Raw genomic sequence first — 12,780 nt, forward strand, 5'->3', positions numbered from 1 at the left:
TTATGGTTCCCTCCTCACCAACCGTCACGTGCTGGTTGAGGTCTTAATAACCTCTGCTCCAGCGTTCACAGAACTTCCCTTGGTGATAGGGAGGTTCCAAGCCCTGTGCAGTTTGGTGGCTGCCCATGCCCTGGGGCTAGTGAGTGCTCTCCGTGGGGCAAGTGAGACTGAGAATCGGTGTTGAAGTGGATTTCATCCTCGCTGATCGAAGGTAGAATTTAAGTGACGCCAGGGTGGACAAGGCAGCTGCTCACTTTACTGCACGACCTGTCTGCAGTAGGACGTTTTCTTTCTTTCTTTTCTGTTGTTTTGAGATGGAGTCTCGCTCTGTCGCCCAGGCTGGAGTGCAGTGGTATGATCTCGGCTCACTGCAACCTCTGTCTCCCGGGTTCAAGCGATTCTCCTGCCTCAGGCTCCCAAGTACCTGGGATTACAGGCGCCCGGCACCACACACGGCTAATTTTTGTATTTTTAGTAGAGACGGGGTTTCACCATGTTGGCCAGGCTGGTCTGGAACTCCTGACCTCGTGATCCACCAGCCTCAGCCTCCCAGAGTGCTGGGATTAGAGGTGTGAGCCAGCGCGCTCAGCCAATAGGACGTGTTCAACGGGTTTTACCGCTTATTCAGTGAGCTTCTATCTTCTCTGTTTTGTTGCAGGGAGACATAAGGGACCCTTGGCAGAAAGAGACTTAAAATCAGGTATGTTTTTCTCTCTGGCCTTTTCTCTGCAGTTACTGACAGAGGTTTCCTAAGACTCCTTTCACGGAAGTGAAGGAATCCCTGGAACAAAGTTGGGCACAGTGGCTCACATCTGTAATCCCAGCACTTCGGGAGGCTGAGGCAGGAGGATCACTTGAGGCCAAGAGTTTCAGACCAGACTGGACAACACAGCGAGACCCTGTCTCTACAAAAATAATAAAAAAAGGCCAAAAATAATTTTTAAAATTGTTATAAAAAAATAATAAAAATTAGCCGGGCATAGTGGCATATTGCCTGTACTCTCAGCTACTTGGGAGGCTGAGGAAGGAGGATCACTTGAACTCAGGAGGCAGAGGCTGCGGTGAACTGAGATCGCGCCACTGCACTCCAGCCTGGGCGACAGAGTGAAACTGTGTCTCAAAAAATAATAAATAAGGCCGGGCACGGTGGCTCATGCCTGTAATCCCAGCACTTTGGGAGGCTGAGGTGGGCGGATCACCTGAGGTCAGAAGTTCGAGACCAGCCTGACCAACATGGAGAAACCCCATCTCACTAAAAATACAAAATTAGCCAGGCATGGTGGCGTGTGCCTGTAATCTCAGCTACTCAGGAGGCTGAGGCATGAGAATCGCTTCAACCAGGGAGGCGGAGGTTGCGGTGAGCCGAGATCGTGCCATTGCACTCCAGCCTGGGCAACAAGAGAGAAACTGTCTCAAAATAAATAAATAAAAATTTAAAAATAAATACATAAATACATAAAATAAAAATAAATAAATTAAATAAATAGCCTGGCTTGGTGGTGTGCACCTGTGGTCCCAACTACTCGCAGGAGGATTGCTTGAACCTGGAGTTAGAGGCTGCGGTGAGCTGTGATCGCACCACTGCACTCCAGTTTGGGTAACAGAGCTAGACCCTGTCTCAAAAACAAAAATGAAAACAAGAAAAGGAAAAGGAAAAAAAAGGAGAGAGTTTCCACGTTTCCATACCCTAGGGGTACTAGGTATAGCGTGGTGCCTTACTCCAACCAGGAGATGTAGCATGAGGTCAGAAAGTCGGTTCTTTTCTGTCCTCAGGCCCCTGTCCAGGGAACTCCTTTTCCTGCCAGAACAGCCAGTGTGTGACCAAGGTGAACCCGGAGTGTGACGACCAGAAGGACTGCTCCGATGGGTCCGACGAGGCGCACTGCGGTCAGTCTGCCTGTCCGGCCTGGACTCTGGGCCCCTTCCCTTTTCCAGGGTCAGCTGCTGGCTCTGGTCTATGGTCACTGTGCTTATTTCACTCGGGCACACAGGCCTGGCATTTATGGGGGCTGGGCAGAGAAAAGAAAGGGACACCCACTGTATGGGGAGAAACATGAGCAAACAGCAGAGTAAAGGAAAAGTGCAAGTGTGTGATGGGAAGAAGCCTGGGGAGAGGAGGGAGAAGATATCAGGCTGAAAACAGAGGTTGTGGCCAAAGCCTGGGAAGTCTTGAATACCAGGAACTGGAGCTGTGTCCTGTAGGCAGTGGGGTGTGGCCACAAGGATGTGAGCAACGGAAAGAGACAATTAAAACGCTGGAAGAGATTAGCTGGGTGCGGTGGCTCACACCTGTCATCCCAGCACTTTGGGAGGCCAAGGCAGGAGGATCACTTGAGGCCAGGAGGTTGAGACCAGCCTGGACAATATAGTGAGACCCCATCTCTACTAAAAAAAAATATTGGCCAGGCATGGTGGCTCACACCTGTAATCCCAGCACTTTGGGAGGCCGAGGCAGGTGGATGATGAGGTCAGGAGATCGAGACCATCCTGGCTAACACGGTGAAACTCCCCTCTCTACTAAAAATACAAAAAATTAGCTGGGCGTGGTGGCGGGCGCCTATAGTCCAGCTACTTGGGAGGCTGAGGCAGGAGAATGGCATGAACCCGGGAGGCAGAGCTTGCAGTGAGCCGAGATCACGCCACTGCACTCCAGCCTGGCGACAGAGCGAGACTCCATCTCAAAAAAAAAAAAGAAAAAAAAAATTAGCCAGCATGGTGGTGAGTGCCTGTGGCCCCAGCTACTCAGGAGGCTGAGGTGGAAGGATCGCTTGAGCCCAGGAGATTGAGGCTGCAGTGAGCTATGATTGCGCTACTGCACTGTCCAGACTGGATAATAGAGTGAGACCTTGTCTCAAATAAAATGCTGGAAGAGTAGCCAATGTTTTTATAGCAATCCTAGCCCATGCAATAAGGTAAAGACAGCAGTTGAAGTATTGGAAAGGAAGAGGAAAAACTTAATTCATTTGAAATCATTGTCTGTCTAAAATAAACCAATATCCAAACAGAAGGAGAGAAGCTGAACGAGTAAAATAAAATGAATCAAGAAATTGACTAAAAAGCTATTTAAAATAAAGGCCGGGTGCAGTGGCTCATGCTTGTAATCCCAGCACTTTGGGAGGCTGAGGCAGGAGAATCCCTTGAACCTGGGAGGTGGAGGTTACAGTGAGCCAAGATCACGCCACTGTACTCCAGCCTGGGCTATAGAGCAAAACTCTGTCTCAAAAAAAAAAAAAAAAAAAAAGCTGTCATTTTGCTTTATACAGTAATAATGTTAGAAGATACAAAGGAAAAAATATCTTTCATGATCAGTAGTGACAAAAAATAAAATATCAAGACTAGGCCGGATGCCGTGGCTCAGGCCTGTAATCCCAGCACTTTGGGAGGCCGAGGCAGGTGGATCACTTGACGTCAGGAGTTCGAGACCAGCCTGGCCAACTTGGTGAAACCGCGGCTCTACTAAAAGTACAAAAAATTAGCCAGGTGTGGTTGCGGGCGCCTGTAATCACAGCTACTCAGGAGGCTGAGGTAGGAGAATCCCTTGAACCCGAGAGGCGGAGCTTGCAGTGAGCTGAGATCGTGTCATTGCACTCCAGCCTGGACGACAGAGTGAGACTCCATCTCAAAAAAAAAAAAAAAAAGAAATATCAAAGACTAAACTTATAAACGTGCCATGCCTGTGATAATAATTATTATATATAATTATAGAATTACAAAATTTTGCTGAAGGACGTAAAAGTAGACTAAATAAGCAGAGAGACATGATATCTTATACAAACATGTACGTGGGGTCATCGCCCCTTACCCACAGCTAAGATAGAGACCTTTCTCTGCCACTCACTGGTGCGGGTGACCTTGGATGCTTGACCTATGTGCCAGGACGGGGCAGCCAGAGGAGCTGAAGAGGGAGGGATGGGGAGACCCCAGAAGAGTCAGGGAAGCCAAGGAGGGGCCCCCAAGCATCTCTTTGAACCTAGGGACTGTAGACGAGAGACTCAGAAATGCATGTTCTGGGAGTTCAGGGTGAGGTCCTGCCTTCGTGGGGTCCTGGCTGGTGACCTGCTGTCTTGCAGAGTGTGGCTTGCAGCCTGCCTGGAGGATGGCCGGCAGGATCGTGGGCGGCACGGAAGCGTCCCCGGGGGAGTTTCCGTGGCAAGCCAGCCTTCGAGAGAACAAGGAGCACTTCTGTGGGGCCGCCATCATCAACGCCAGGTGGCTGGTGTCTGCCGCTCACTGCTTCAATGAGTAAGTCCCCCATCCCGAAGCACCAAACCCGAACCCTCTGTATTTCTCCTGCCTTCCCTTGTGCACTGGAGACGTCACTTCTGGTTTCCCTAGAGCCCTTGGAAGTAATTTTTTCTTTTCCTTTCTTTCTTGCTTTTGCTGTTGTTGAATCTGAGGGCATTCTTTTTTTTTTTTTTTTTTTTTGAGACAGAGTCTCGCTCTGTTGCCCAGGCTGGAGTATAGTGGCGCGATCTCGGCTCACTGCAAGCTCTGCCTCCCGGGTTCACGCCATTCTCCTGCCTCAGCCTCCCGAGTAGCTGGGACTACAGGCGCCCGCCACCACGCCTTTTGTATTTTTAGTAGAGATGGGTTTCACCTTGTTAGCCAGGATGGTCTCGATCTCCTGACCTTGTGATCTGCCTGCCTCAGCCTCCCAAAGTGCTGGGATTACAGGTGCCCACCACCACACCCGGCTAATTTTTTTGTGTGTATTTTTAGTAGACACAGGGTTTCACTATGTTGGGCAGACTGGTCTTGAACTCCTGACCTTGTGATCCACCCACCTCAGCCTCTCAAAGTGTTGGGATTACAGGCGTGAGCCACCGTGCCCGGCACACTTGCTATTCTTTTGAGAGTAGCCATCCCAGTGGGTGTGAAGTAGCATCTCCCTGTGGTTTTGACTTGCATTCCTCAGTGACTAATGACATTTTGTTGATGTTTTGCTCATTGTGGACATTTTTTGCATTTACTTTGATTTTTTAAAATATTGTGTTGTGATATTATCCTTTTTTTTTGAGACAGAGTCTCACTCTGTCGCCCTGCCGGAGTGCAGTGGTGCAGTTTTGGCTCACTGCAACCTCCACCTCCCGGGATCAAGTGATTGTCCTGCCTCAGCCTCCCGAGTAGCAGGGACTACAGGTGCCCACCACCACAGCTGGCTAATTTTTGTATTTTTAGTAGAGACGTGGTTTTGCCATGTTGGCCAGGCTGGTCTCGAACTCCTGGCCTCAAGAGATCTGCCCGTCTCTGCCTCCCAAAGTGCTGGGATTACAGGCGTGAGCCACTGCACCCGGCTCGATATCATTTATCTCGATGGCTGAGATTTTTGGCAACTCTTTAAATTTTGTGCCCGAGGCTCATGGCTGGCTCCCCTCACCCTAATCCCAACTCTGTCGCATCCTGTCTTTGTTTAAAATGTTGATACTTGGACAGGCTATAGTAAGCTTCTGGCTCATGAGTGTAATCCCAGGCTGAGGCGGGGGGGTCACTTGAGGTCAGGAGTTTGAGACCAGCCTGGCCAACATGGTGAAACCCTGTCTCTACTAAAAACACACAAAAAATTTAGTCAGGCTTAGGGGGTGCAAACCTGTCATCCTAGTTACTCGGGAGGCTGAGGCACGAGAATCACTTGAACTCGGGAGGTGGAGGTTGCAATGAGCTGAGATCATGCCACTGCACTCCAGTCTGGGAGATAGAGCGAGACTCCATCTCAAAAAAACAAAACAACAAAAAAAAATGTTGATACTTCATGCATCATGCATTCTCCGGCACCTGTGATTTTTTTTTCTTTTCTTTCTTTTTTACTTTTTTTTTTTTTTGAGACAGGTTGCCTGTTGCCCAGGCTGGAGTGCAGTGGTGCAGTGATAGCTCACTATAGCTCACGACAGCCTCAACCTCCCAGGCTCAAGCAATTCTCCTACCTCAGCCTCCTGAGTAGCTGGAACCACAGGTGCACACCACCACACCCAGCAAATATATATATATTTTTTTCTGAGACAGAGTCTTGCTCTGTCGCCCAGGCTGGAGTGCAGTGGCACGATATCAGCTCACTGCAAGCTCTGCCTCCTGGGTTCTAGCAATTCTCTGCCTCAACCTCCTGAGTAGCTGGGATTACAGGCGCCCACCACCACGCCCGGCTAATTTTTGTATTTTTAGTAGAGACGGGGTTTCACCATCTTGGCCAGGCTAGTCTTGAACTCCTGACTTCATGATCCACCCACCTCAGCCTCCCAAAGTGCGGGATTACAGGCTTGAGCCACCGCGCCCGGCCTGGTTTTTTTTTGTTGTTGTTGTTGTTTTTAAAGACTGCATTTCGCTACGTTGCCCAGGCTTGTCTTGAACTCCTGGGCTCAAGTGATCCTCCCACTTCAGCCTCCAAAAGTGTGGGATTACAGGCATGAGCCACTGTGTCTGGCCTGATTTTTATAAATACTATTAATAAATATTAATGTAGGGGAGATACCCCTTACGTTTTGCACCCAAGGCGAGTGTCCCGTCTGCCTCCCCCAACGGCTCTGACCCTCGGTGGCCTCTGAGCTGGGGTTTGCTCCTGCAGGTTCCAAGACCCAACGGAATGGGTGGCCTACGTGGGTGCGACCTACCTCAGCGGCTGGGAGGCCAGCACCGTGCGGGCCCGGGTGGCCCAGATCGTCAAGCACCCCCTGTACAACGCGGACACGGCCGACTTCGACGTGGCGGTGCTGGAGCTGACCAGCCCTCTGCCTTTCGGTCGGCACATCCAGCCCGTGTGCCTCCCGGCTGCCACACACATCTTCCCACCCAGGAAGAAGTGCTTGATCTCAGGCTGGGGCTACCTCAAGGAGGACTTCCGTAAGCATCTTCCTCGGCCTGCAAGTGAGCTCAGGCAGGCGGGAGGGCAAATAACGCAGAAAAGGGCCAGGCGCGGTGGCTCACGCCTGTAATCCCAGCACTTTGGGAGGCCGAGGCGGGTGGATCACGAGGTCATGCGTTTGAGACCAGCCTGGCCAACATAGTGAAACCCCATCTCTACTAAAAAAAATACAAAAAAAAAAAAAAAAAAATTAGCCAGGCATGGTGGTACGTGCCTATAATTCCAGCTACTCAGGAGGCTGAGGCAGGAGAATTGCTTGAACCCAGGAGGTGGAGGTTGCAGTGAGCCAAGATCGCACCACTGGACTCCAGCCTGGGTGACAGTGGGAGACTCCGTCTCAAAAAAAAAAAAAAAATAATAATAATAATAATAATAAGAAAAACACAGTGGGTCTGCATTATTCTCTGATTCTGTATTCACAAATTCCACTGCTTGCTAAGATATATTTATAACTCATCATCGATGCTACTGCGATTTTTTTTTTTTGAGATGGAGTTTTGCTCTTGTTGCCCAGGCTGGAGTGCAGTGGTGTGATCTCTGCTCACTGCAGCCTCTGCCTCCGGGTTCAAGCGATTCTCTTGCCTCAGCCTCCGGAGTAGCTGGGACTATAGGCACACACCACCACACCCGGCAACTTTTTTTTGGTATGTTTTAGTAGAGACAAAGTTTCACCACATTGGCCAGGCTGGTCTCGATCTCCTGACCTCGTGATCCTCCCGCCTCGGCTTCCCAAAGTGCTGGGATTACAGGTGTTAGCCACCTCACCCAGCCAAAAAAATTGATCTTAATGTACTGAAATGCACATCTAAATAGCCGCGTGTGGCCAGTGGCTACTGTATTGGGTGGTGTAGTTCCAGGGGCTGGTCAATCAGCCAGAAGATGACTGACAGAGGGGAATGAATCCAATGGAGAAAAATAAGGTGGGGGTGGGGGCTGCAGGTTTAAATCGGGAGGTCAGGAGATGCCTCCTGGGGAGAGGAGATGAAGGAGGAAGTCAGGCATATTTTGCAGGGACAAGCATTTCAGGCAGCGGGAACAGCATGTGCAAAGGCCCTGGGGTGGGAGGACAGCAAGGCAGCCCCTGGGGCTGGAGTTGATGTGACCTGATTTAATATTTAGCAAGGGTGGTGCTGGCTGCCAGGTTGGGAATGGATTTCAGTGGGGTGGGACCAGAGTAAGAGAAGGTAGTGAGGAAGAGCTGTAATGACCCGGGCAAGGATGGGCGTGAGACGGGCTGATTCTGGGTATATTTGGGGGCTGACTTGAGGCCGACTTGGAATTTGAGGACTGTGGACCTGGAAGGAGGGGTCTGAGATCCCTGAGATGGGGAATGCTGAGGGGTGGAGCTTGTGGAGAGGAGATGAGGACCTCCGGCTGGGGGTGTTAAGTCTGATGCCTCTTCCTTGTCCAGGCAGAGAGTGTTACCAGGTGGGGTGTTTACCTTTTGCAGTTTCAGAGCCAGATGTTGTAGGCGGCCATGCTTGGAGCTGGGGAAACTGAGGGAGGCTCGGAGAGGAGATGTTCTTCAGCCTCCCAGCTCAAAGTGGCTGCCAGGGCTCTGGCACTCTCACCCTGCTTTTCTCTCCCCATTGGGCCAGTGGTCAAGCCAGAGGTGCTTCAGAAAGCCACTGTGGAGCTGCTGGACCAGGCACTGTGTGCCAGCCTGTACGGCCACTCACTCACTGACAGGATGGTGTGTGCTGGCTACCTGGACGGGAAGGTGGACTCCTGCCAGGTGAGCCCCCGACGCCCCAGACCCCAGAAAAACACAGAAATAGACACGAGCATGTTCAAATGATGAACAATTCAGATATCTGGATGCCGGTTGTGAGCCCCCAACGCCCCAGACCCCAGAAAAACACAGAAATAGACACGAGCATGTTCAAATGCTGAGCAATTCACAGATATCTGGATGCCTGCTGTGAGCCCCCAATGCCCCAGACCCCAGAAAAACACAGAAATAGACACGAGCATGTTCAAATGCTGAGCGATTCAGATATCTGGATGCCCATTCTTGAGGAATTTTAAAGCAGTTGGGATTGAGAGGCAGGTGCTGCTTAGAGAATCTTCCAGAAGCTCTAACCTGACTTCACTCCCTCCTCGGCCCTCCATGGCTCCCTGGTCCCTTCCAGTGGGCCCCAGGTGCGTGCCACAGAGCCTGGGGTCCCTGTGTAAATCCCCCCAGCTACGATGGGGTCCCTGTGTAAATCCTCCCAGCTGCCCTCTAAACCGGGACTTGTGTGGGGACACAGACACTGTTTCCAGCACTGGGCCTGATACAACGTGGCACCCAAGAAACACCTCTTGTACGAATGATGCCAGCACATACCCTGGGCATCAGATTCTCTCCATCTGTACGGGAAAGGTTGGTCTATGGGACCCCTGTGGACTTTTGCCCCTGGGTGGTCGGCTGGACCACGAGCAAGCTGCAGGCTCAACTCAAGAAGGTTCCAGGGCTGGGTGCGGTGGCTCACGCCTGTAATCCCAGCACTATGCGAGGCTGAAGCGGGTGGATCGCTTGAGGTCAGGAGTTTGAGACCAGCCTGAGCAACATGGCGAAACCTCGTCTCTACTAAAAATACAAAAATTAGCCGGGCATGGTGGCAGGTGCCTGTAATCCCAGCTCCTCGGGAGGCTGAGGCAGGAGAATCATCTGAACCTGGGAGCTGGAGGGTGCAGTGAGCTGAAATGGCACCATTGCACTCCAGCCTGGGCGACAGAGCGAGACTCCGTCTCAAAAAAAAAGAAAGAAAATCAGGGGTCCCCCAAAGCTGCCTCTGCTGTATAACTGGAACCTTCTTTTTCTTTTTTTTTTTTGAGATGGAGTCTCACTCTCTCACCCAGGCTGTAGTGCAGTGGCGCGACCTCAGCTCACTGCAATCTCCGCCTCCCAGGTTCAAGCAAGTCTCCTGCCTCAGCCTCCAGAGTAGCTGTGATTACAGGCGTGCGCCACCACACCTAGCTAATTTTTGTATTTTTAATTAAGACAGTGTCTTGCTCTGTCACCCAGGCTGGAGTGCAGTGGCACCATCTTGGCTCACTGCAACCTCCGCCTCCCGGTTTCAAGTGATTCTCATGCCTCAGCCTCCCGAGTAGCTGGAATAACAGGTGCGCACCACCACGCCTGGCTAATTTTTATATTTTTAGTAAAGACAGGGTTTCACCATCTTGGCCAGGCTGGTCTCGAAATCCTGGCTTCAGGTGATCTGTCCACCTTGTCCTCCCAAAGTGCTAGGATTACAGGCGTGAGCCACCGCGCCCGGCCGACAATTATAATTTTTGTTTTCAAGGTGTCTCGTTCGTTCTTCTTTCAGCCATCTGGTCTTGTTTGCAGTGTCCTGTTCTTGTTTTGTGGACACCATTTCTTTCTTTTTCTCTGAGGATCGTAATTTAATCCCAGTTATGGTTCTTCTATATTCTACATTTGTGGGTAACTGTATTTCAGGCCAACAGAAGTTACTCTGTTGTAACTGAGTGTCTTTATTTCATCGAGATTGGAATCCCTCAACTGATGCTTAAGAATGAAAGGCTGGGTGCAGTGGCTCACGCCTGTAATGCCAGTACTTTGGGAGGCTGAGGCAGCCAGGTCACTTGAGGCCAGGAGTTTGAGACCAGTCAGGGCAACATAGCAAAACTCTGTCTCTACAAAAACCAAAACAAAAATTAGCTGGGTTTGGTAGCGCATGCCTGTAGTCCCAGCTACTTCAGAGGCTGAGGTGAGAGGATTATTTGAGCCCGGGAGGTGGAGGTTGCAGTGAGCCAAGATCACACCACTGCACTCTAGCCTGAGTGACAGAGTGAGACCCCGTCTCAAATGAAATTGAAAATTTTAAAACGTTGCTCAATTCTTGATGTGATCTTATATTTGCTATTCACTTTCTCTCGGTGGGGGACATTAACAGCTTGTGTTCTTGGATTCTATGTCCCCTTTCAAGGGACCAAAGACCTCCTGGTCTCACTGATCCTTTGTGGTTGCCCAAATCCCTGTTCTACCCCGACCAACCCAGGTCGTCTTGAGAAAGCTTTCTCTTCTGTCTTGAACTTCTGCACATGGGCTGGGCTGCCACTTCCTCTGTCAGCCTCTCGTGAGTCTTCATAGTTTCTGGTCCACAACCAGGATCTCCCCTGCCTAATTTTTTTAGCATGGCTGTGGAGTCCTGTCTTTTTTTGTGCATACCTTTGCTCCTGTTTCTAAGGCCTGGTGGGTGAGGAAAAGATAGGGAGAGACTGCTACATGTGTTTAGATTGCCATATTGAAACCAGAATCTGGAGAAAATGCTAGGAACTAATAAGAGAGGGCTCGTGTTTAAGAATGTAAGAGTCGGCCAGGCACGGTGGCTCACGCCTGTAATCCCAGCACTTTGGGAGGCCGAGGTGGGCAGATCACTTGAGGTCAGGAGTTCAAGACCAGCCTGGCCAACATGGTGAAACCCCGTCTCTACTAAAAACACAAGAAAATTAGCCGGGCGTGGTGATGCGTGCCTATAATCACAGCTACTTGGGAGGCTGAGGCAGGAGAATCGTTTGAACCTGGGAGGCGGAGGTTGCAGTGAGCCGAGATCGTGCCATTACACTCCAGCCTGGGCAACAGAGTGAAACTGTCTCAAAAACAAAAACAAAAACAAACAAAAAAACGATACACAGAATGTAAGAGGGTGAACTGGATATGGCGAGGTAAAAAATGGTGAGGCCGGATGAGTGAGAGCAGATGAAGCACTTTGGGAGCAATGTTGCAGCTACCAGTGAGATATCTGGAGGCACCCGCATGGCAGCCACACTGTCAGCCTAAGCAAGTGGTGACATTATCAAAGATCTACTGAGTTAAGAAGAGGAGGGGATGTTATTTATTTGGGTCACATTTTGGCCTGCCAGAGGTAGGACTGAAAGACATCTTAGAGATCCTATAGTCCAACTGTCTTGAGTTTGTTTTTTTTTTTTCCTCCACAGAAGAAGAAACAGGTTCTGAGATGTGAATGATCAGCCCACAAGTGCTCTGTGAGCTTGTGTGGAGAGAGGTCCTGGGTGTCCCAGCTCAGAGCTCCTCCTTGGGCCTCGTAGCACTGGTGTTTGGACTGGCTGCTGCCGACCCATCCTGAGGGTGTGTGTTGGTTTCCTAGGGTGACTCAGGAGGACCCCTGGTCTGCGAGGAGCCCTCTGGCCGGTTCTTTCTGGCTGGCATCGTGAGTTGGGGAATCGGGTGTGCGGAAGCCCGGCGTCCGGGGGTCTATGCCCGAGTCACCAGGCTACGTGACTGGATCCTGGAGGCCACCACCAAAGCCAGCATGCCTCTGGTCCCCACGGTGGCGCCTGCCCCCGCCGCCCCCAGCACAGCCTGGCCCACCAGTCCTGAGAGCCCTGTGGTCAGCGCTCCCAACAAATCCACGCAGGCCCCCAGCACTGTGCCTCTTGACTGGGTCACCGTTCCTAAGCTACAAGGTATTTTCGGGGCAGAAAGGTAGAAGATGATGTACGCTCCTATCTTGGTTTAGGGAGAACTGATATCTTCATAGTATCTTTGTAATTTTGGATCTTCCTGTTCAAGGAAAGGTCACATGTGTATCCGTTTATTCCCATCTTATGTTGCGTGTACCCTCATGGTACTTTCTGTCCACAGGTCTTGCCCATGTCTTGTTAATTATGTTGATCTATCAATGGGATACTTTTTTTTTTTTTTTTTGAGACACAGTCTTGCTCTGTCGCCCAGGCGGGAGTGCAGTGGCGTGATCTTGGCGCACTGCAACCTCTGCCTCCCGGGTTCAAGTGATTCTCCTGCCTCAGCCTCCCAAATAGCTGGGATTACAGGCGCCCGTCACCACACCCGGCTAATTTTTGTATTTTTAGTAGAGATGGGGTTTCCCCATGTTGGTCAGGCTGGCCTCAAACTCCTGACTTCATGATCCGCCTGCCTCGGCCTCCCAAAATGCTGG

The 12,780-nt window shown here is 50.8% G+C and overlaps 1 protein-coding gene across 3 annotated transcripts in view; it reads left to right on the plus strand.

Moving 5' to 3' along the window:
- Positions 1 to 12,780, plus strand: part of TMPRSS9 (transmembrane serine protease 9) — a 41,186-nt gene that overhangs the window by 17,284 nt on the left and 11,122 nt on the right. For all 3 annotated transcript variants that reach the window (XM_054465480.2, XM_054465479.2, XM_054465481.2), the window contains exons 5-10: positions 659 to 700; positions 1,774 to 1,887; positions 4,071 to 4,242; positions 6,557 to 6,831; positions 8,452 to 8,588; positions 11,971 to 12,289. In XM_054465480.2, the coding sequence (XP_054321455.2) occupies positions 659 to 700; positions 1,774 to 1,887; positions 4,071 to 4,242; positions 6,557 to 6,831; positions 8,452 to 8,588; positions 11,971 to 12,289 (1,059 nt within the window). The remainder of the gene's footprint in view (positions 1 to 658; positions 701 to 1,773; positions 1,888 to 4,070; positions 4,243 to 6,556; positions 6,832 to 8,451; positions 8,589 to 11,970; positions 12,290 to 12,780) is intronic.

The sequence above is a fragment of the Pongo pygmaeus genome, chromosome 20 (genome assembly GCF_028885625.2).
Source record: "Pongo pygmaeus isolate AG05252 chromosome 20, NHGRI_mPonPyg2-v2.0_pri, whole genome shotgun sequence".
Lineage (NCBI taxonomy): Eukaryota > Metazoa > Chordata > Mammalia > Primates > Hominidae > Pongo > Pongo pygmaeus.